At 36.0% G+C, this 25,049-nt stretch overlaps 1 protein-coding gene across 2 annotated transcripts in view; it reads left to right on the top strand.

Moving 5' to 3' along the window:
• AsnRS-m (asparagine--tRNA ligase, mitochondrial) overlaps positions 1-24,689 on the top strand; it is a 45,674-nt gene extending 20,985 nt beyond the window's left edge. Inside the window, exons 7-12 of one of the 2 annotated variants that reach the window (XM_089255852.1) lie at positions 4,576-4,708; positions 8,487-8,620; positions 13,494-13,551; positions 16,032-16,160; positions 20,702-20,826; positions 24,522-24,689. In XM_089255852.1, the coding sequence (XP_089111978.1) occupies positions 4,576-4,708; positions 8,487-8,620; positions 13,494-13,551; positions 16,032-16,160; positions 20,702-20,826; positions 24,522-24,666 (724 nt within the window). In that variant the 3' untranslated portion in view covers positions 24,667-24,689. The remainder of the gene's footprint in view (positions 1-4,575; positions 4,709-8,486; positions 8,621-13,493; positions 13,552-16,031; positions 16,161-20,701; positions 20,827-24,521) is intronic. The other variant, XM_089255853.1, reaches the window with a different exon arrangement.
• Positions 24,690-25,049: the final 360 nt, after the last annotated feature.

Here is a 25,049-nt window from a genome sequence, read left to right as displayed (position 1 = left end):
GCCATGGATCACTTAAGTAATCAGAGAATGTTCCACGGGTAACGTGAGTGATGTAGAATTGCACTGGGGTGGGGCCACTCAAGTGCTCTAAAATTGTGCCATGGATCATTTAAATGTTCTGGAACTGTGTCGTCGGTTACATAAGTGATCTTTGAATGTGCCACAGGCTTACTTTAGTGATCTGAAAATGTGCTACGGCCACTTAAATGCTATGAAATTGTGCCACGGGTCATTTAAGCGATCAGTAAATGTGCCACTTAGTTCATTTTTACAAAATTGGGTTTTAGGGGCAAGCCACATCAGATAGTCTTCTTGGTCCGCAGGTCAAGGGTTTACCATATATGGCTTAAAGGGTGGGTCGCAATGAATTTCTTAAAGATAAATTTTGAGTTCTTACCCTTCAAGTAGCATTGAAATTAACAGAAATCGATTATAATAACATATAAAGCTATTTTCTTTCGAAATTTTAATTTTTTTAAATGTTTTTTACATTAAAAAATATTTTTCTTCATCTGGGGGGAAAACGCAGGAGCCCCCATGCCCCCTCCCATTTATGTTTCTGATCTCACCAGTAGGCATTAGGAGGTGGGGGCAGTGCTGACAAGGGTCACAGTTTTGCTGACTTTTGCTGACCGGGGGAGGGGGTCAAAAATGGCTAAAAATTTGCTGATGTAATACTTGAACTGTTACCCTTATGAACTGTTTTTCAAATCTGTATGGGTTCGTAAAAAGCAAGCATCAACTGTAGTAATAGATTTTTCATTGCAATTAGTATGTAGTATCCTGATTTGTTGATAATTTTAATTCTGTATGAGAAATAATGTTTTTATAATTATTCTACTTTAGCCAATTGGCAGAACATTGGAAATCACTTGTAATAGTGAGATTCCCATTACAGAATACTTTTACTGTAACTTAAGCCTCTGTATCAGAAGTGCACAACTTTTTCAGTCCGAGGAGGTAGATATGAGATATTTCTATCACTTGGGGCCAGAAATCGGTGTATTTATACATAACCTGATTTCGTTGTCTGAGTTTTGCCTGATATGGGAATGTGTATCCCTGTAGAAACACATGTTACAAAACATTTTAGGAAAATAACTTCAATCGAGTAACGTGGGTAGAGAGTAAACATTCAAACCGCATTTCCTCCATTCTTTTTTGTTCCAAGGACATTGCACATTTGTGCTTCTAGCATGAAGGGAACGATATGACCTGCATTTTACTGGACATGCCCATAGTTTTGGCTTTCCAAACTTTTTATTACGAAAATATCCTGTTTCTTCCCTGTATTTTCAATGAAGCTTATTTGAATTTTTTTTTCTTGAAAATACTGAAAATCAGTGACCAAGATTTCCAAACCTCAAAAATTACACATATTATGGTAATTATAGCCATATAAATATTTTCAGCACTATCTCACATATTTGTCAAATTAAACTTTTTTTTTAATTGCATTTCGATAGACTGCAGTTTATAGTGGCACTTCATTTCTCAGCCCTTGGTGATTTTTCAGTGATAAATGCCAGTAGCTTTGCTTGCCTTTGACAACTTTTTTGGCAATATATCCCTTGTATTCCTCATAGGGTCTCCCATATTTAGGGCTCCCACTAGTCGTAATTTTCCTACTTCTTGGTAAAAATGACCTTTTTTCTAGTTTTTTTTCTACCAAGTCCACAAAATTAGTGTAATTGATTTTAATTGAGAAGAGAATCATCGATATATTGCCGAATAATACAAATGTAGTAGATTTCAATTAATGATTCTTCCAAAGCAGAAATTGTGTCGTTATTTGGGGAGGTGTATGTGGATTAATTTGTTTATTAATTTTTATTTTGCTTAGTTTGAAAGTTCAACAAATAGAGTAGTGATTAAAAACTTCTGCCAGGGTGAAAAAAGTAATTTTGTATTTACTACTTCATAGTCTTGGAAAACATTCATCGTTCAAAATTATAGTGCACATTTTTTGTGTATAGGTGAAATAACAGTTTGCATAACAAAGCAGTTTGATACATAGGCTTATTCTAGGCTTGGTGATTCTGATGCCTATCCAATAGCATTCAATTGTCTTCTGTATTTTTAGGAATACAGAGGCATAAACAATATTTACAATGCTCAGCAAGGAGCTAAAATTAAAGTCTTTCATTTGTCAAAAACGATTACATTGAACACAGTAAAATATAAACACATCCCTTTAAAAAAAAGATGGAGAGAGCAGTAAAACCAAGCCAGTTCGCCTTGACTTATTTACATCAAACTGTGTAATTTAGTCTGTGCTTTTGGAAGTTGTCTCAAAAGAGCGTCATTCTTAAAAAAAATTTCATGCCTTCCACAATTTGCTGTGCATTGTCCAAGAGAGTTGACAGACTCCACACTTTGGAAGACTGCTCAAAAAAAATGTAATTTATATTGTCATAGAGAGGCGGAAAAGATTTATCTGTGGTTGTACTAGTACAACTGTTTTGGCCAAAAATTATTTTTGCAACCAAGTCATTTCTGTCATTTTGCTTTGGCTCGAGTCAATGTTATAGGATACTGAAATAGTGCTATGAAGTTTTTATTTTAAATTAAAAAATTTTTGAGAGATTTTTTAAATTGTGTTATGATTATGTTGTCTAAGGGTGGTACCTCCGCCGCCCCCCCCCCCCCATCATAACTTATAGTTCTACTTTTTTCCCCTTTTCTAATGTTTTGAGTGTGAGCCCTGTACATTTTTCTAGATGAACTATGGTCAAAAATTGAAATTTATGTATAATGTGTGTATTGATACTTTCCTGCCATTACACTTTGTCAGACATTATGCACCCCTGTTCTGTATGACAGAGCTGACAATTCTAAAAAATTTACATGCTCAGTTGGGCATGTAACTTAAAAAAAATACATGCCCGAAAAACTGTTTAGCTTTCCCTTTTTTTTTAAAAAGCAAATTTTTCCCACACATTCGAAATGAATACGCTGCTATATAATGATGAAAATACGCAAATAATAGTGAAAATTAAGAGCATTGCACTACATTTAAAAATTTTCAAATTCTTCCTTTTCTTGATGAAATTCAAAATTTTCTGCAACACTAGGAACTTTCCCACACATGTCGATTTTGGACAATTCCTTCCATAGTTGATAAGGTTTTCGCTGCCATCATTTGATAAAAATTGTTTTTTCGGGTTCGAAGACCGTCGTCCGTTTGAGTTGGTTCTCAACGTTTCCCCAACACTAGTGGTTGGCATCATCAGGAGAATTGATAAACTGGATCAAAGTCAAGTTTTCCGGAGTCTCGGGTTGTATTTATGCACATAAGTGGTTTGAACTACACTATTGTTTTGCGATTGGTCAGTTGATTCTATGGCTGGCAGCGTATTGTAAACAGTTGTTATGCTGGTAGAACCCGATTGGCCGAGAGATGTGGAGTTATCTGATTGGCTGTTGCCAACTCCACATCTCTCGGCCAATCGGGTTCTACCAGCATAACAACTGTTTACAATACGCTGCCAGCCATAGAATCAACTGACCAATCGCAAAACAATAGTGTAGTTCAAACCACTTATGTGCATAAATACAACCTGAGACTCCGGAAAACTTGACTTTGATCCAGTTTATCAATTCTCCTGATGATGCCAACCACTAGTGTTGGGGAAACGTTGAGAACCAACTCAAACGGACGACAGTCTTCGAACCCGAAAAAACAATTCCTTCCATGTTTTGATCAGTGATGGCCACGTAGTATAAGACTGGTACTACACCAACCTTGACAAATGCAACCAATGAGCATACCAGTTACAATAGAGCAAATACAACCAATAAGCTCATTGGTTTCATTTTGTAAAAGAACTTTCATAAAACTTTTATAGTGTGGCCTAACAAAATTTCCCTTTTTATAAAATTTTCCCCACACATTCAAAACAAATGTGGTGCCCTCTATTGATGAAAATACTTACAGAAGAATTTTCATAATAAGAAATATATGTACAGTAAAACCTTCTCTTGTTGACACTGGTGGGACAAAAAATATATGCCCGAGCTGAATTTTTCCATTCCCCATCCATGTTGGGCAATAGATTTGTCCAGCCCCACTGTTTGTGATGGGGGAAGGGGGCTATAAGTAAATTGCATTTTTTAAAAAAGCTCATTATGCTTCCCAAAGACGTCATCTTCATCTGTAGCCTGCTTTTTGAGATAGCAGAACACTTTCTGCCATCTCTTCTAGGGTTTTAATTCCATTATAGGAAGACAGATGACAGAGTGACTCTGGTCTTAATGACTTCATGTCATGATCCTAAGCAACAGCCACACCTTTCTTTTCAGCCAAGGGAGGGTTCATTAGTTCTACGTACCCCATAATCCCTCTGAACTCTAAAGGTGTCTGCCTCCAGACATCATTGCATCAGTACATCACTAACAAAAATGTCGTCAACTTGATATTCAGTTATTTTATTTGCAGATTTTTTTTAGATTGTTTTAGATCCCAGACCTAAAGCACCTGTAAATTGTATGATTCTACGTATGAATATGTCTCCAAAAGGTATTGACGTGTATTTTCATGATAGTTAATTAAATTTTCTTCTACTTTTTTTTCAGTGGACTGTCACAGGTTTATACATTCGGACCAGTTTTCCGAGCTGAAAGTTCCCACAGTAGACAGCATGCTAGTGAATTCACCATGCTGGAAGCTGAACTAGCTTTCTGCAGTGACCTCCAGGATATTATACAGGCTTGCTATATACACTCTATAATTTACAGATTTTTTTTTTTTTTGAAACTATGGAACTAATTTTTTGTTTTTAATTTAGCATAGCATGAAACCTTTTGCTTTCAAACATTTTTATTAAATTGCAGGAGTGGGAACTCTGTGCCAATTGCGTCGCACTGAGCCCAATTAACATCTTGCGCCATCCTGCTCCAATAGTGAATTTTTGTATTTTTCTTCGCCAAATAGTCAAAATAGCTAATTTTGCTTCAGTATGCTTGGAATTTCGGAAAGGATGCCAAAAAATTTTTGTTCCTGCTTGCAGCAAAACGATTCTTTCCCAGAAGAGCGTGTTTTATTCCTCTGTAATTAAACTATCGCCTTATTTAAACTATTGGGCTTTCCCTTGCAAAACCCGATAATATCCGTGATCGTTAAACATAAGATGGTTTGCAGTGGTCTTTCAGCTTTAAAGCACAAATGTGAGTCAGTTTCTGTTTAAAAAGAAGGGGGGGGGGGAAAAAGTCGCCACTGGAAGCAGCAGAAATTACTGTAGTCGATCGTCATTGCGTCAAATTCTGATGTTTCATGAAAAAAATTTCATTCTGGGAGTAAAAGGGAGTGTCAGCCGAATTATGAATGCTAATTTATAAACTAATAAAGACCCAAATAACCAGTGTTAAATTTTCAATGTTGTTAAATAACTAATGTCAAGTCACCAATCTTGCCAGATAATGAGTGCTGAATCGCAAAACATCATGTTGATTCTTCCAAAATTCTCCCATTTTGCAACAATTTCTTTCCGAGTATAAAAAATTGAAAACTTATAGAAAATTTTTAGCCCATTTGAAGTGCTGCTGTTCCAGACAGCAAATAGTGCCCTCAGTAAGCAAAAATTATCTTAAATAGACTGGTGTCAAAATAAGGGTGGGGGTTAACGAAAATATTCTTGTAAGTTAATTTTGCTGTTCCAATTTATAAATATCTGCTCCAAATCCTATATTTTGCTGCTCCAAACCCTGAATTTTCCTGCTCCAAACCCTGAATTTTCCTGCTCCAAAACTACTCTGAAAAAGACTTTGTCACTTCCCACCCCTGAAATTGGCATAAAATGATTGATAAGAATTTCTGGGAGAAATGCTGCATTATTGTAAGTGCCACACTTGTGAAAAATTTCCTCATTGCAGGGCTCACCTTTTTCCATCCACAGGCCAGATATGTGGAATTTCTGTCACCCGTAGGCCAAAAACTGGAATATACAGGGTGACCACATGACTCGTATTTTACATTCCAGTTGACTTTTTTTTATAAATTGCCTTGTTTTTCCTGATTTTCAATGAATCTTACTTGAATTTTTATTTTTTACTGAAATCAAGGATTGAAATTATAAATTATTAGATGGTAATTATGACTATAATGACAATAATTATATTCATTTCACATAATATTTATCAAATGTATATGTTTTTGTGAATTAAATTTCAATCAATTGTGAGTTACAGTAGCCCTCTAGTTCCTGCCTTTGGCGATTTTTCCGTGATTTTAGCTATAGTTGACAACTTTGATTACTTTTGACAGGTTTTTTTTTTTTGGTTATTATTATCAACTTTACTTGCCTTTGACAATTTTTTTTGCTGTAATTGGCAACTTGTGATATTCGTATGGATCACAATTTCCCATATTTTTATGAAGGAAATATGGTCAGCTTAAGCATTTATCATGTTGTTGTATGTATTGATACTTTACATACGTGTGCATACATACTGATACTACTACTACTACTAAACCGCACATGCACTTCGTACATATTCCTCTGCGAAACTTCTAACAAATTGGTACATACTGGAGTGTGTGTAGTGAACTTGACATGAAGTTTGTTTCTGTGTAATGTTTGTTATGTGTAGTGCGCTGCCACCTGACATCCATTTTTCTGACTATGAGTGAAGTCTAATGATTGAATAATTGAACCATTGTAGGCCTATTGCTCTCTGTGGCAAGACTTTAGGAGAGATCGGCTCTCACATTGCACCTAAAAGTTAGAAACCACAGAAAACCAACTTTAGCACACATAGTGATACTGTAACACTTTTCTTGGACAGGAGGTTGTGTGCCCCTGCCTTATAGCATGTGAGATTGGTCAGAAAATCCACATGGAACATGTTAAAGCAGCTGTTTTCACCATTTTTGATAGTGCAAGCCTGATCTAAGCTTCCCATGAATCTCACAGGTTACATAGTTGTACTGTTGTAGTTAGAATTGTAAGATGGCATCCGGACTTACAAGGGCATCATTGGTGTCCAACTTACAAGGACACAAATACAGCAGCAGGTCTCTAATTAAACAGTCTCCAAATTATCAAAGACTTTCATTTATTCTAAATTATTCCTTCATTAAGTATGATTTTTTTTTTCAAAATCTCTGAAATTGTTTCTTTTATAAATTCTGGGAAAAAAAAATTTTACAATAGACTCTCTGTAATCCAATACATATTAGACTATGGGTATGCCGGATTCCCCAAAGCAGGATGTTTTGCTTTGTTTTGCAACAAGCCCTCGGCTGAGTGGAAATGTTTTGTGGTAAAAATCCTCATAATAGTGTTTTTTTACGCATTTTCTTAAAATTCTTTCCATATTTTTCTGTGACGTACGTCACAGATTTCGGCATATTCTGCTTCAGCGCCCGGATTACAGGAAGGTTTTTTAAAAACAAAGAAATTCAAATTATTTAAACCACTGTATGCCAGATTTTTATCAATAAAACGCCATTTAAAGCCATAAATAAGAACTGAACTTTTTATATGAATTTAGAGTGTTGTATATTTTATAAATGAAGGAATATGCATTCCTTGGCAAGGTTAATCAACTTCCCACCTTCCTCAAGCTTTTCAATAACCTTTTTTTTTTGAACGAGAGTTAATGTTTCATGCTTTATTTCAACTGCAATGACATTGCAGACACAAGAGAAAAAACACAGATGCAGACAAGATGCTATCACAAATGAAAGCTACTGACAATCAAATTGAAGCAAGGACTGAGCTGTATAGACGTGATGGGTGCGTTACAATACAGAATATTATATTGTTCTTCTCTAAGCAGCAGACGCATGCAGAAATGTGGATAACATTTTTCATTTCTCCACATCTGCAAAGAGCCAATGGCCCTCATAGATAAGATATTTATTCTCATATGTTTTTCTTGTAAAAAAAGGTAATCAGGTGAGAGAACACAACAACTGGCAAGAAATGCTGAATTACTGGACGGGTCGGATTAATGCACTGTTGGATTATTGAGAGTGAACTGTATTTCCTTTCTTATTTATGAAATTACTTTCATCCCAAAAAAAAATTAATTGCCCCTAAGTGTTTCTGGGTTTCAGGCCGCTCCCCCCCCCCCAAATTTGTTAAAACACTTCTGGTAATGTATCAAACACACGGCATTGGTAGTGAATCTGTAAATCATCTCACAGTTCTAAAGTATAATATAGCTCTGAGTGGCCTGCTGGGTTTACAGAATTGTTTTTTTCCCTTTCAATTTTCTCAAAGTGATCGGAGGGCCCATGCATTGAAGACCCCCACCCCACATATTAAAGTCATCAACAAATAAAGAAGGGAACTAAAATATTGTAAATGTAGATTTACTCTTGGGGAAAGAATCCTTTGACAAAATTACATGACAAATCATATTCAACGCAGATAATAGTTTTGTATAATCAATTCATTAAGTTGTATTAATTATGTAAAAGGTTATTTACACATATCCAATACTGTAAAAAAATATTTATTCTAAAACCGTTATTTTTCCAGATAACTGAAAAAGTCGTGAAGCACCTGATACTGTCACTGTCAACCGAATGTAGTTATGAGTTAGACTGGCTGACTGAAAAGTATGAATTACGAAAAGATTACAGGCAAAAGATAATTGACCAACCTTTCGCAATGTGAGTACTGCTACTGTAATTGTTTTTATTTTTTTCATCATATAAGTATGTACCATATTCCTCCTTCATTAGATGAAATGCCGTAAAACTCAGAGGTGAGGAGACTGTACCAACATTCCTGGTTTATTATTTTGTTTGCCCAACATTTAATTCATCAGCAGACGACAATAAAGAATGACAACTTTCGTTTCCACTTGAAACATTTATTTAACAATATTAAGTCTTTGGATTTTTATACACAAAACAAAATTTTAAACTTGATTATCAGAGTATCAAATTTTTTTGTTTAGAGTTATTAGCACTAAAAGTTCAACAAAATGGTTCTCATTCTCACCAGTACTGTCCGTCGAGACACCTTTTACAACTTCATCGCAACTTCCAGTTCTGAATATTCAGTCCAAGCATCTCCCTGTGATGCGGGTCCTGCGGGTAACCTGAATTAATGAGTCCAAGGACAACTTAGACAAGTCTCAATTGTCAGCAAGTTTGCATCATAGGAGAGGAAGATACATAAAGGAATTCCAGACAGACAGTGAGGGGGTGATTAGGAGGAGAAGTCGTATGACTAGAATGGTGAGATGCATGCTATAGGATCATCAGTTCATGGTGACCGAAGAGATGTGACTCGCCGCGCAGCTCTTAGCGAGAAACTCCTCAGGAAATAACTATGGTGAAATGATATGAATTAAATGCAGTAAATTGCTACCGTACCCAGCACACTGCTGATTTTGGAAGGGAATATTTCCCATCATCCATCATTGCCGTAACGAATTAGAATCGGCGACGCTGCAATGTTAACATAAATTTTTTGACTGACAATTTCTCATTTGCATATTTTTATGAAATAAATTATTGCACAACTATGACATATGGAATCTGGCAACACAAAAAACATAAACATTGAAGGCCGATCGGTGGAGATCAACAGCATGCGATCCTGCAGATCGATCTCTGAAGGCATAACAAAAGGTGCCGCTGTGGTGGTCGAGTGGTTATAGTGACGGACTCGCGATGCGAGGATCCGGGTTCGAACCCCACAGTGGTGGTCGGCTGAAGTTGGTTTTCTGTGGTTCCCAACTTCAAGGCGCAAATGCGAGCCGATCTCCCCGTTAAAAAGTCTCGCCACAGAGAGCAACAGTCCTACAACGATAAATCGTTCAATCATAACACTTCACTCATAGTTAGAAAAACTGGGGGCAGATGACAGCACTACACATAACAATCATTACACAGAAACAAACTTTACGTCAGGTTGCACTACACGTACACGCACATTCCCGCATGTACCTTTTCGTTGGGGGGTTTCGCGGGGGGGGGGGGGTGCATGTGTGGTGTAGCAGTAGCAGGTAGGGAATCCAAAAAATGGCTCGGGGATCCATGATGTTCTTAAGTCAGCCACCTCGTTGGGCAATTTGCCTGTTGTGGCGTAGTATTTGTATTTGTAAGATGATAGATTAAAAGTAAAAAATGATAAGAGATAAGGACTCATCCAAGGGAGGGTCTATCGTTATGTTACAAGACCAGATTTTGAAAGGGTGGAGTTTGGTCCATTTCTGGCATGTCAAAAAAAGCAAGTTCTGATAAGGATCACAGAATACATCCAAAAGACCAGTATCAATTTATTTTAAGAATTGAATAATAAAGTGAATCAGAATAAAAATGATTGTTCACGTTGTAGCAGACATGTTTGGAATTTGATAACGATAATGAAAATTGAACATTAACTTACAATTCTGATTTAATTTATCATCACCCTAATATGAATAGTGCGGTAGGCCAGGTCGATAAGATACTCACCTATATATGTATATATAAAGTATCATAGGATGTTCAGAGATGTCATGAGCTCAATACCCAGTTCATCCTTGTCAGAAACTTTACTGACACGGGTGCAACAGATATGGTGACATGACCACAGAAAAAGATTGTTACTGCGGGAAGTCCCACACCGAGGGGGTTAGCACCAGGGCCGTCATTTCAACTTTTTCCAGGGTGGGGTAAACATTTTCCGAGGGGGACAAAGCACATGTACTCAATGTATGTATATATGTATTTGTATATATATATACCATTTTTAGTGCATTTTCAAAAGCCACTAAAGGCTTTTAGTGGGCGGCAATGCCCCCCCCCCCTTTCTTCAGGGGGACATAATTTTTTACTTTAGAACAACGCAAAACATTAAAAAAATAAGTAATTTTTCATTCTGCTTATTCCAATTTTATACATACAGCATATGATCAAGGAACACAACAATACTTCACAATGTACCATTTGACTCTTCTAATCTATACAAACGAATGTGCTTTGTATCCAAAGTTTTTAATAAATCAAGATTTGGAGAAGCAAAAGCAAGCTCCGATTGAAAGTTAGAAATTACTTGATGCAATTCATGAAACAGAAAGAATCCTAAAATGCAGAAAACAGACATTGTTCAAGTGAAATCAGCTATTTCAATAGACCCTTAAGGTGCAGATATTCAAGAATTATCTAGAGTCTATGACTTGAACTTCTTTGCTTGCCAGTAATACCCGTGTTTCACGCTGGCCTCTCTCACTGTTTTCTGCCACACTGGCTAATGCAGAGGAATTCGGTACACACCAGTCAAAATGTAATAAAGCTATCTTCATTAAAAAACTGTTAGCTAGAGCCACGTTTGTGGTCTTTTAAACTTGTGTGCACTTGGACAAGCATGTTTTCCATTCTTGGAAGATATTCTTTCACAATAATTTCAAAACCGAAATTGTCTCTTTCATAACAGAAAATACATGAAATATGAGACAGATTATGATACAAAGGTTTTATTTCAGTATTATCAAGAGCACACAAGTTTTCTCTAGATCTTTATATTGTACAAGGTGCATAGCTAACAGCATGCACCACAAATTACTGACAAACCTTAGAAACATACAAACATACAAAAAAACAATTACATAGAAACATACTTTCAATTAGAAAAAGTATCCAAATATCGTGCAAATTTTAGATACAGCATTCATATTGCAAGAGGTTGTATAGTTATTAAAATAAAAAATTAACGTTTTGTATGGACACTGGGTCGTCAAAACCCAATTAGAAAGTTGTTACCCTGTATCTCCTGAAGCCAGCAAAGTGCAATGTGAAATATTCGCTAAGGTATTGGAATTCGGAAAACTGAGAAAAATTGGGAAAAAACATTTTTGATTAGTTTATGCCAGGGGCGGATCTAAAGCTCGCTGTTGGGAGGGGTAGTTTTAAAAATAGTCTCGTAATGGGATGACCATATGTTCCCTACTTTGTTCTGTATTTTCTGTTTTTTTCCTCCATTCCAATGTTTTTGAAACTTTTTCCGGTTTTACCCATTTTTTAGTTGAAGTTTTCTTGAGTTTGTTCTTTAATTTCTTGTTGCAATACTATCATGTAATTTCCGAAAATTTCGTGAATTATTGCATATTTCATGCCGCCCCCCCCCCCCCCACACAATAGATCCATCCCTGGTTCATGCTGTTTTTTTTGCCAGTTTTTTTAATTCAAATATCTCAGCGAATATTGTACTTAGAAATGTATAATTCCTTTTGTTGACCCCCAGGAAAGACAAGGCAACAATTTTTTAAGGACAGGGGGTTGTATGCAAGGTTAATTTTTTTTATTTCGGTAACTATACAACTCTTGCAACATGAATGACCTATACGAGTTCTACATGTTATTTGCATACTTTTATTAATTCGAAGTATTCCTCTAGAATCAGCAGTTTGACAGTAATTTACAGTTTGATGAGTTAGCTGTACTTATGAGTTAGATGTACCCTGTATATATACACTGCTGGCCACCGTAAATGCAACACCCTGAAGGAAGCATGCAAATAATATGAAATTTACAACATGCATTAGCGGAGGTGAGATATGCAAATGATTAGAATTTCAGCTCAGACGCACATCACGCGCGCCTGTGGCGCCACTTCAAAGCGCTATTTAAGGCTTGGAGATTTCAACGATTTGAAGTACGGCAATTGTGTTTTTCTTGTGGTTTTTTCAAAAAAACAATCAATTATGCGTCGTAGAAAACAGTGATCATCTTTTGATCAAGTATCCGAGTTCGACAGAGGAAGGATAGTGGCCTACCGAGATTGTGGATTATCTTTCAGGGAAATCGGTAGTCGTGTTGGACGAAACCAAACAACTGTAATGCGGATATGTGATCGTTGGATGCAGGAGGGTACGGCGGACCGACGTGTTCGATCGCATCCACCTCAGTGCACCACTTCACGTGATGACAGGCGTATTGTGCGTATGGCAGTGACGGATCGCTCAAACTTTAAAAAGCCAGCGCTACGTCTCCGAGGTGTTGGAGCCAGTTGTCCTTCCTTACCTTCAGGGCTTGCCCACAGCCATATTTCAACAGGATAATGCGCGACCACACGTGGCACGCATTGTCCAAAGGTTCTTCGTCAATCGCCAGATTGAATTGCTTCCCTGGCCAGCTCGCTCTCCTGATCTTTCGCCGATAGAAAACATGTGGTCCATGGTTGCTCAACGATTGACCCAGATTACATCCCCAGCTGCCACACCAGATCAACTTTGGCAACGCGTGGAAGCTGCTTGGTCTGCTGTACCCCAAGAACACATCCAAAGTCTCTTTGAATCAATGCCGAGGCGTGTGGCAGCGGTGATCTCCAACAATGGCGGCTACTCTGGCTACTGATTTTGGCAGGAACCACACTTCACAGAAGTCTATAAATTTAATCATTTGATGCTTGGTCAACATGTTATCTACAAAATAAATATTGTTGCGATATCTCTTGTCTTTCTTGGTGTTGCAATTTGGGTGGCCAGCAGTGTATATGTGTATATATATAGACCTGCTTAATTTGAAACATTTCTGTTTCTTTCGTAAATAGCATGACTTATTCTGAAGCAGTTGAGTTACTGCAAACAAAGTATAATCATTCGATTAAGGTGAGTGCTAAAATCTCTACTGCAATCCAATCTTTTCTTTAATCCTTTAATTGGCAAGCATTTAAATATCCAGAAAAAAATTTTGGTATCTTATATTAAGCAAATGAACACCCTAAATGCTATTGCATGACAAAAAAATGTGTTGTCAATATTTAAAAAAAATATGTCATGTTGCACCTCAGGAAACACCATATTTATATTATTTACAAAGATTTGAATAGTTTAAAAATGTCATTTATTGTTTGACAACTTCCCTTTTATCATTGTCCTGAAGACCGCACATACATACACTCAGAACACACATTCCAGCATGTACCAATTTGTTAGAAATGCTATTGAAGAATGTGTATGAGATGAATCTATACGATGAAGTAGTAAAAGTAGTACCATTCATTGTTGTAGAATGCAAAGCAACGTCTCCACACGTTTTTTTTCCTCCAAAATGCATGGGTCAAAAATCTTACTTGCTTCTAATCATACTTCAAAGCATCAATGTCGAAACAAGCTCAAAATATAGAATGCCTTTATTTGAAAATATCAGAAACTTCTGAAGCTTGAGAGCAACACTGCCAAATAAAGATTTGAGGAATTTATCACACACTCGATTGCATCAAACACAGATATCCTAAAATTTCATGTACAATAGAAGCAATATATAATTCAAGGTGATCACGACTGAGATCTCACCACCGATCTCTGAAAACTAGAATTATCTTACTAACTGTATCAGTTTTGGCAGGTTTTTGAGACAGATTTGTGACGCTGTTACATCAAAAGCCTTTGACTATTTTAATACGTAAGTAAATAAGTTTTTGTTGGTTTCTGAAGCCAAAAACCTAATGCTGATGCCCTATCACATATTTTAAATGAACAGCTCTATTTCACTTAGCGAATTGAACACGGGTAATCGGTAGTTCATATAAAATGGACCACAAAATTATATATAATCTGTATGTCGAAAAATTCTCAAAATTTCAAATTCTAATCAATATTTTGTTTTAATTATAATAAATTAGTGTTTAAAAATAAAACTCAATGTATAAAGAAAATAGGTATCATGTTATCAACCTATTGTGTTCAAAATATTATTTAAAACATTCATTTAGGTTTTTGATGGTTTTTGACTGTTTTGACAGTTTAAACCAGTTTTTGACATCAAAAACCCAACCCTGAACCATATACAGGCTACTGGTCTATGACCACAGAGGAAATTTACTTCCTATTTTCCCCTTAAGAGGTGGTTGTGTCAAAATTCATTGCTACTACTTAAACCACACATGTACTTCGTCCACATTCCTCTACTGAACTTCTAATGAATTGGTACATGTCAGAATGTGCATGTGTGTGTAGTGAACCTGATGTGAAGTTTTTTTCTGTATAATGCTTGTTATGTGTAGTGCCGCCATCTGCCATCAGTTTTTCTAACTGTGAGTGAAGTGTAATGATTAAATAATTGTATCGTTGTACGCCTGTTGCTCTCTGTGGTGAGAGAATTCATTGCTGGGAAGCCTAACTATGTAGTTATTTAAGTTTTATGTACATAAGCATAAAGTTACTGAAATTATTGGGAGAGCTTCAAAATATCATGGGGTGGGGAGGGTTTCAAGAAAACATGGAGGGTGGGAAAATATTTATACTGTTGTAAGGGAGAAATGAGACTCAAATCTTTTAAAAGGTTAAAATAACAAACTTTACTAGAAACAAAAAAAAAACAGTTACATGTTTATGAGACATGAGCACGAGAAAATGACGAGACAGAAATGCCGTCTTTGTGTATCAATGACAGTGTTGCCAGACAAAAAGATAGAAAATAATAATAAAAAAGAAAATATGCTGTGAAGAGGGAAGTACACTGTGGTATGGAAACCACATCGGATGAAAATTAAACTTGCTGAATTCGCCATCGCACTACACTGTCCACTGAAACTGAATAATATTTTTGATTTACAGTGACACCCCGACTTGCATCAGTAATTCGTTCCATGGCCGGCATCATAAGACAAGGTTAACTTTTCCAATGATAATGCCCTCTCTTTCTATGGAGGAAAAAGTAGGACATTTTCCCATTTTCTTTCTTATATTATCTTCAGTGGCATTGAAGCTGAGAGTGCTGTGAGTTCTCAAAATCCACTGTAATCTATAGCACAGGTCCGAGCACCTCATAACTGATTTAAAAAAAAATCATTATCTCCTACTCATTTAGAAATACAAAGCTCAATACAAGCACTTACACATTTGAAACACTTTCGACAGCTTTGATTGTCTCTATTATATGTATATATTGTTATAAATCAGTGATTATGCATGTGATCACCTGTTATTATGCATAGTTGCCAATCGTCTCTGTAAGTTTTAATTTCGTGAGAATAATCTATAAGCGTTTAATTAAAGTGATAATAAAATGAAAATACATAAAATATTAAAAATTCAATATTATTTCTGGTTGAATGGGAAATAGAATTTTTGTTGTTTAATTTTAGAACGGGGAAGATTTTTCAGCAGATGTTAAAAATTCTCTGGTCAAGCATTGTGGCGGAATGCCAGTGGTAGTGACTATGTTTCCAGCATCCATAAAACCATTTTATATGAAAGAAAATGGAAGCGGATCGGTGAGAAATTACTCAAAATAATTTTTCTTTTATTTTCTTTGGCGATGTACTCTGTTTCTTTTTTGAAGAAATTCTTTGCATTCTAAAGATGAATGTTGAGTAACGTATTTGTCAGAATTGAATCAATTGAATCAAAAAATCACAGCTATTGGAGTGTCTCAAACAATCTGAACTGAGAAATTGAATTTTCTGGATGTTAATGCCGAAACTGATATTTGGAAAGAAAAGTGATTTGCCTCCACCGGGAATCGAACCCCTTACATACAGGACAAGTGTGCTAACCAATACACATGAGACACACTTTTCAATTCCTCATAACACGCATTAGTAGTGTGAAGTGCTGAGTGGAGTCATAGCAGCCTCCCTTGGGGTTCGATTCCCGGTGGAGGCAAATCACTTTTCTTTCCAAATATCAGTTTCAGCATTAACATCCAGAAAATTCAATTTCTCAGTATATTTCAGGCCAAAAAAATACCATCTCTTCAATCTGAACAACTTTTTCTGTTTTTTTGTCAAAGCAAAGGAGAAAAAAGAATATTTCACAGGGGGCAACTACTTCACCAAACACCATCTCTCTGGCCATATCGCTATATCGCAGTTTCCTGCCATTAATGAGACTGGTTCAAAATGAAGACACTGTTTATCGGTGGTCGCCTCAAGCTCATTAGGGAAAATATCTTATCTATTATCCTTCCCTCGGATTCGAACCCGGGACCGCTACAGCAGCCTTCACGGTGGTAGACAAGCATCTTACAACCATGCCACTCGGGCGCAGAGGAAGCAATAGGTTAAAATAGGGCAGCAATAAAAATTCATGCGCAATGCCAGATATGCGTGCTCAGGTTATCAGGTACACACGCACGCTTCCAGCATAACTCATTCAGTAGTAAATTGCCCATGGCAATAGACCAGAGTTGTGCTTGGTTTGAAGCAAAGAAAAGAAAGGTGAAAATTGAGAAAAGGGGGGGGGGAAGGTGTGGCACCACTTGATCAAGCTGACTACCGACAGCTGTGAAAAAAACAGACATGAAAAAATAATAAAGCATTGAAACAAAACTGTGCCAAAAAAGTGTGACGATTAGAATCCACTAAAACTACAGTGAAAATCTTATAATGCGAGCTCACATGCACTAATGTGGGTAAAACTGTTGTAACAGCCTTCTTGTTATAAGCGAATTTAAATTTTTTGCTCTGTCACTATCAAACATTCCTGCTGTATCTGCATTAGGCCAGCCTTCTTCCTCATATCACTCTGATACTATCAATTTGTGAACGGGATGCCTATCTAAAAATTTATTTTTGGCTCGAGACAGCTCGGGTTGCCAGCAAAATCAGCTTGATCATGACCAAAACTCCAGAAGAAATAAATATAATTCAAAATCTTAACTTTGGAAATTTTGAATATTTGTTTTTAGAGAGTTTGTTTTTTCCCCTTCTCAGAACTTTTCCCTGACTTTTACCAAATACTTTCATCCCTGCCAAATATTTTAGATTTTTCAGTGATTTCCCAAGTTGTTGGGGATCCTACAGCTTATTCTCCAAATTTCTTTTTACTAAAATGATTTTGCCGACCTTCTCAAACCAGTGTTCGTCATGTTCTTCAACCTTTTCATACCTTCATACTGGTGAAAATAGGTGAACAATTTTGCACACCGGCACAAATGAGAGAAATGGTTCATGAATCTGCTGATGACTAAGACAGAAATATAAAAAAAGAATAGATAGATTGTATTTTATTTAATAAATCACTTTTATCCAAAGTTTCTCCGTTTTTTATTTAAGATTTTTGCTTTGTTCAACATCCACTGCTTCTTTGTTGGAAAATTTTATGTACGTAGCTCCAGCATTATTTTGGAGATATGAAGCACTGTATTAACTTCCACTTGATTTCTCTGTTTGGTTTTTATTCCAGTTAGCCCCTCTTTTACAAACACTGGGACAAAGAAAAAACTTCATCCATGAGGATGATTGTAAATCACGCGTGTGAAATGCATATTTTTATTATACAAGGGAAATTATTATTTGGCCATAAAAGAGAGGTGGCTGCTAAGGGGAATTTTATTGTACTGACATGGCTGAACAAATCTTTTTACAGAAGGTTCTAAAAAATCCTATTCACCCACATAACTGTTCCCCCAATCATGTAGTGTCATATGAATTTGGTGAAATGTGTCGTGGATGAAGACTGGTCTGCAGACCAGAAGTTGAAGAGCAGTGGTTTAAAATCAGTGTCTTTAACTGTTGGTCTATTGGAATTTCCAGTCCATGAAATGTTTTGCCCAATTCGTATAGCAACTGCATAATTGCAGCGCTATTAAATTTTATGCCATCTGTATATTGGATTTTACTTCTGTTTGCCAATCTATATATATATTATCTGTGTGTTCTCTATACAAACTACAATTTTAGATCAATCATCACCAAATTTTGCATATATACCAAACAGGGCCCGAATTGAAAGATAGGCTATTTTAAAAGTTTGTCAGCTGGGCAAATACCTATTGGGCGACAACGGTTCCTGGGGCCTCAAAAATCACTTTCCTAATGTTTACTTTGGTTACCTTGGTTCCCTAGCAATGCGCTACAGACATGCATATGCCTTTACAATGGTTTATCACTTCTTCTTTAATGCTGCAAAATATTATGTATAATAGTTTATTCCTTTATAATGAATGGTTAGTCACTTTTTCAATTCTCTCATTAATTGAGGAAAACTGGGCAGCTCTGCGTATTATAGGTAGTAGGTATATAAATTACTTATGCTCATGTATTTTTTGTCCACAAATTACAATGGTACGCTTGGTATGACTTATTTTCATGGTCCTAACTATTACTAATACTTGTTGAGAGTTCTCGTTTAAAGTGTTTACCTGCTGATACGTTTTTTCATGATAGTTTTGAAAAATGTTATAAGCACACGGGATCCAATGTAATTTTCACTTTCTTCTATTTATATTTTTTGTGGGTCCGCCAATTGTTTTTCCTATTTATTTATTTTTTACTGGTTAACCAATTATTTCTCCTACTTATTTATTTTGTGGCAGTCTTCAAATTACTTTTCTTATTCATTTTTTGCCAGTCTACTAGTTTTTTCTTGTATTAATCAATTTTTTCAAACTTCTACACCCTGGTGTACCTCCGACCTTTTGCGCTATTCATTTGTTTTTTTTGCAGTCTGCCGTCATCAAATTATTTCTCCTATTTATTTATTTTTTACTGGTCCTCAAATTATTTCTCCTATTTATTTTTTACCAGTCTGCAAATAATTTATTTTATTTTTTATTTACTGGTTCTCTATTATTTCTTTTATTTATTTTTTGTTGGTTCTTAAATTATTTGTCCTGTTTTTCTTTTCTTTTTTTTTTCCGCCAATTCGTAAATGTTTGACCTATTTCTTTTCTTTTTTTGCAGCTTTTCAAATTATCTCCCTTTTTTATTTTTTGCTGGTCCTTCAATTATTTCTCCTCTTTACTTATTTTTTATTGGTCCTTAGAATATTTTTCCTATTTATTTTTGCTACTTTTCAAATTATTTCTCTATTCCACAAGTTTTTTGTCCCAATTATTTCTCCTTTAAATTATTTCTCCTTTTTATTTATTTTTTGCCAGTCCTTGAAACCATCCCACCAGCTGAAGTTGTTTTTCTGTGGTTCCCAACTTCAAGATGCAAATGTGAGCCGATCTATTCGTTAAAAAGTCTCGCCACAGAGATTTGGGGTCATTCGCGCAGAATGTTTGTTCACAGCGTTTCTGATTGAACACAATATTTATTTTTACATCATTGAAGTTTTGGCCTCCAATTTCAATTGTTTTTTGCGTAGGAATTTTATTCCCAAGGGTTTAACTTCCATGTGTGTAAAATCCCTATTTTAATTTGACTTCAGTTTTTGAGTAGGGATTTTATTCCCTACGCTTTAACTTTTATGTTTGAAAAATCCCTATTTTATTTGGAAAAATCCCTATTGTATTTATTAGAGAGTGGTTTTAGCATAAAATACGGGTTTGCGCGAAAATCTCCCGAATTTTCATTTTCAAAAGTTGGCAGCTATGTATTTATTTTTTGCCAGTCCTCACATTATCTCTATTTGTTTAATTTTTTCCGGCCCTCAAATTTTTCTTCCTATTTATGTGTTTTTTAATGGCCTTAAATAATTTTTTTTACCAGTTTGTAAATTATTTCTTTCATTTCACTGGTATGTGATATTGTTCAAGTACTTTCACCATTCCTCAGTTGTAAAAAGGTTGAAGAACATTGGTTTAAACAATTAAAATTTGCAATTAGCATCTTATGCTCAGTTCAATGATTTTAATGGCTTAACCTGGATTATTAATTAACCTTTCTATTAATCTGGATTTTTCTCTTCTTTTTTTTTTAGCAAAATTACTGAAAAATCATCGAAAATTGATGGTGCTGAGACAACTTATTTTTCTAAATTTAATAGCAGTGATTTGAAAAAAGATAGAAATTTTACTATTTTGTAATTGGCTGAAAAATGATTCACATCAATGAATTAATTTTTTTGTCTGTGTTGTACGTAATAGGCATATTGTTTCGACATTCTCGCACCATTTGGAGGAGAAATTTGCGGTGGAAGTTTGAGAGAGGACTCTGTCGATAAATTGAGTGAGAAACTACAATCACTTGATATCTACAATTCCCTATCATGGTAAGACAGTGACTGAGTTCATTATTTATTGCTTTCCTGGATTTTTGAGAAAAAACCAAAGAATCGAAAGGGACAATATTAATTGCAATATAGTAAACTGTGAATAATCCTGCATTTTTCTTAGAGCCGTAGTGGAGGGAAAACATGCCACTGCACGTCTATGCACAGAAGTTTATATTATTTAAATGGGCTTTTTCAAGTAAACTTCCAGTAATCTGGCTATTTTGGTAATCTGACATTCCCTGATTTTGTATGTGCTGCATAAGTGAGTCTGCTGTATCTTGTAAATTAATACACTCTTAAAGCGAAACTATGGGGCTGAACTTTAAGGGATGATAGAGCACCTGTAAGCAAGCAGTTTTCATCAAATAATACATGGTCGTGACTCATACAGTTGAGCACTGAAGAACATTCATTTTAAGAGTTATAACGTCATGCAGCTAGGCCCCTAGCCTAAAAGTTTTCTCCAGGCCCCTCTAAATAAGTATGATTGGGATTTCCATTTGAAATGGGATTTCTCCCACCACCAGACTAGAGCAATGGCAGCCCTACTTCCCCCTCTTGTGGAGGGAACATGTTAAGCATACTGGTGTTTTTGCACTTGTCTTCATATCTGCCATGGATTTCAGAAAGTATGTATTGTGTCACAGTGTCACAAATCAGAAAACAGACATGCATTTTACATATGCGGATACAGACAGGAATGCGATGGGAACCCAAAGACAATTCCAGCACTCTCCATAATGCGACTGTGTGTTATTCCAGTAATACAGCATTTTCAGGCTTGCTCCCTCCATGTGTAGAAGGGGGGAAAACATGTTATTGTGTGTCCAGGGCTTGATTGACATGGGGGGGGGGGGGTCTGCTTGAAACTAAGGTCAAAGATGGTTCGTTAGTCAATGAATACACCGAAGTGCCAGAAAAACTGGTACACCCACCTATATATACATAGGGTGTATAGCAAACAGAGGGTATGGCATTTTACTGGCAAACCATTGATTCTAGGGGTATACTTCCAATTAGAAAAAGTTTTCATAATGTGTACTCAGATAGGTCATTCATATTTCAAGAGGAATGTATAGTTATTAAAATGAAGAAATTAACTTTTATACAGTCCCTGTGCACCCCAAAACCAAATTAGAAAGTTGTTGCCCTGTATCCTTTGAAGCCAACAAAAAATTCCATGTTTCTAAGTGCAATATTCACCGATATATTCAAATTAAAAAAATGGAGGAAATTTGAGAAAGAAGAGCATTAAATGCAGGTAAAATGGTTTTCCATATTTAAAGCGGTTTCTCCCCAACTTTCCTCCGTTTCTTGTATTCGAATATCTTAGTGAATATTGCACTTAGAAACGTGGAATTTTTTTTGTTGTTGGCATCAGGAGGGACTGGGCAATAACTCTGTAATTCGGTTTTGGGGCACACAGGGACTGTATAAAAAGTCAATTTCTTTATTTTTTCCATATATACGACCCCTCAAACAAATTTTGAGGTTTTAAGTAACTGCACGTCATTTGAAAACTTTTTGTAATTGAAATAATTGTATTTTTAAAGTCAACAGTTACAGACATATTTGCTGTGCAAACAATTTGGGACAGCCTGTATAGGTGCTGCTGGCCGCATTGATTTACGTTTATTGGTTGCATTTCTCCTTTATTTGCAAGTGGTACCAGTTATTCTGGCACATTTGCCGCTGTGGTGGTTGAGTGGTTATAGTGCCGGACTCGTGATGCGAGGATCCGGATTCGAACCCCACAGTGGTGGTCGGCTAAAGTTGGTTTTCTGTGGTTCCCAACTTCAAGGCGCAAATGCGAGCCGATCTCCCCGTTAAAAAGTCTCGCCACAGAGAGCAACAGTCCTACAACGATAAATCGTTCAATCATAACACTTCACTCATAGTTAGAAAAACTGGGGGCAGATGACAGCACTACACATAACAATCATTACACAGAAACAAACTTTACGTCAGGTTGCACTACACGTACATAACATAACATAACATAATTTATTTGTCCCCAGTCAATTTCAATAATGCTATACAAATTAGAGTTTACAATTAAATTACATATTTACAATATTTGACAGAAAATGCAAAGAGAAGGAAAAAAATGTTTGAAAGGACACGGTAGAAAATAGTTAATTCATAATATGGTGAAGAAAGCTGGGACAGGGAAGAGAGCAATAGCTAAAAGCTAGTAAAATGCTCTCGACCCTATGACATCTTTGCTCTTGCGATACACGTAAATCTTCTTAAAATGGAGGAATGTACACGCACATTCCCGCATGTACCGGTTCGTTGGGGGGTTTCGCGGGGGGGGGGGGTGCATGTGTGGTGTAGCAGTAGCAGGTAGGGAATCCAAAAAATGGCTTGGGGATCCATGATGTTCTTAAGTCAGCCACCTCGTTGGGCAATTTGCCTGTTGTGGCGTGGTATTTGTATTTGTATCAGTGTATATATTGTTTGAATTGTGTGGTTTCAGAATTACGGGGATCTGGTCACTGCCTTACTTGACTATGCGGAAATCTGGGCCTGTATGTGTGTCTGTGAATAGAAGTTTACATTATTAAAATTGTGGGTTTTTCAACTGTGTTTCCCTGTTTCCCAGTATAACCCTGGTCTGATATTTTCCGGATTAGCGAGAGTCCACTGTGATGCTTGTTGGACAAGATGTGTATCAGAAAATAAAATCTTTTGAGCAATTGCACTGTACAAAATGGTTTCCATTGTCAGAGGTTTGTATGACGTATAGTGCAAAGTGTGTGAAGACATCCAAGGAGTCTCCAATGTAACACACACGCAATTTTTCCATGCTCCAAGTGTTTGCCACAAACACAATCAGTAGTATACTTTATAACTGGTGTTGGAGATGATTGGTGTTGGTACATAAGGCATTGACATTACATAGCTGCGAAGTCTCCCAAATTTCTACTCCATTTCCCATACTCTGGAAAAATTCTTACTTCTCCCAAATTTCGACGGTGATTGTAAAAAATCTCTACTTTTGGGGGGGTGGGGGGGGAGGTTATTCCCGAAGAATTTACTCAGTAAAAGACTGTTGCTTTTGTCTTTAATAGCCTGAGCTAATCTTATAGACGTAATATAAATTGTTGCCATTGCATGAAATCGCAAAAAAGGACGAATTTTGCCAAGCAGCCAGCATCAATTTGTCTTTTTAGCATCCAAAATTGGCGAGATGACTAGTATATACTTTGACCATGTCACTTTCCGGCCTAGAGGTGGTTAGGCTTCTATACATCCTCTAAAGTTTCGGGCCCTGATGACAATTTTTTGTTTGCATTATTTGATTTGAGAGTAAGGTAATTCAACCTACTGTTTGGCAATGACTGGTAACTTGGCACTAATCAGTGGTGGCTTGAGCGATGTTTCATTTTTGCAAAGGGAAAAAAATCATTACAATTTTACTTTTATTAATAAAAAAATCCCCTTTATGTTTATTTTTTAATGAAATTTCTGGATCCATGCAAAAATGCCCCTAATTTTCATTCTGCAAAGTTAGCAGCTATGGCATCATAAACCAAATAAATGTTTGTTTCATGGAATAGTTAATGTGTCCCATTAATAGATAAAAACTGAACAAAACTTTATGCAGTTACATTATGTCTACACTTTAGTGATGTTTCAAAATTGTCAAATATATCAATGATAGATTCTGTTAATTTTGCTTTTTATAGGTATCTGGACTTGAGAAAATATGGAGGTGTGCCTCATGGGGGTTTTGGAATTGGATTTGACAGACTTTTGCAAAGTATTTTAGGTATACCCAACATCAGAGATGTCATACCATTTCCACGAAGAAGAAACGACTGCAAATGCTAATGAAATAAATCTTTTTCATCAAATCCATATTTTGAGACTTTTTTCATATGAGATCTACAGTATACAGGGTGGCCCCATTAACAGTTATCCAGGTTAGGGATGGAACGAATAGTGCCAAATACTCCGGCCGAATATCAATTTTTCTAAAATTCATAAAAATTATAAATAAAATTGCAATTTTTAATTCAAAATAAAATTATTGGTGTTATTGAATTTTAATTATTTTATTTAATATTGATTTTTATTTAAATAAATATTAAAAAAACTGTCAACCAAAAGATTTTTGATGTCATGATACTAACAATCAAATTTAATAATGATATATTGTATTTTAGTATTAGTGATACCTCAGTAATGACTGTTCCGGAATCACTTCATTAACC

Source organism: Pholcus phalangioides, unplaced genomic scaffold (assembly GCF_987345545.1).
Source record: "Pholcus phalangioides strain wild (caught in Gottingen) unplaced genomic scaffold, Ppha-v1.0 ptg000172l_1, whole genome shotgun sequence".
Taxonomy (NCBI): domain Eukaryota; kingdom Metazoa; phylum Arthropoda; class Arachnida; order Araneae; family Pholcidae; genus Pholcus; species Pholcus phalangioides.
This window is presented reverse-complemented; position numbering and strand designations above follow the sequence as displayed.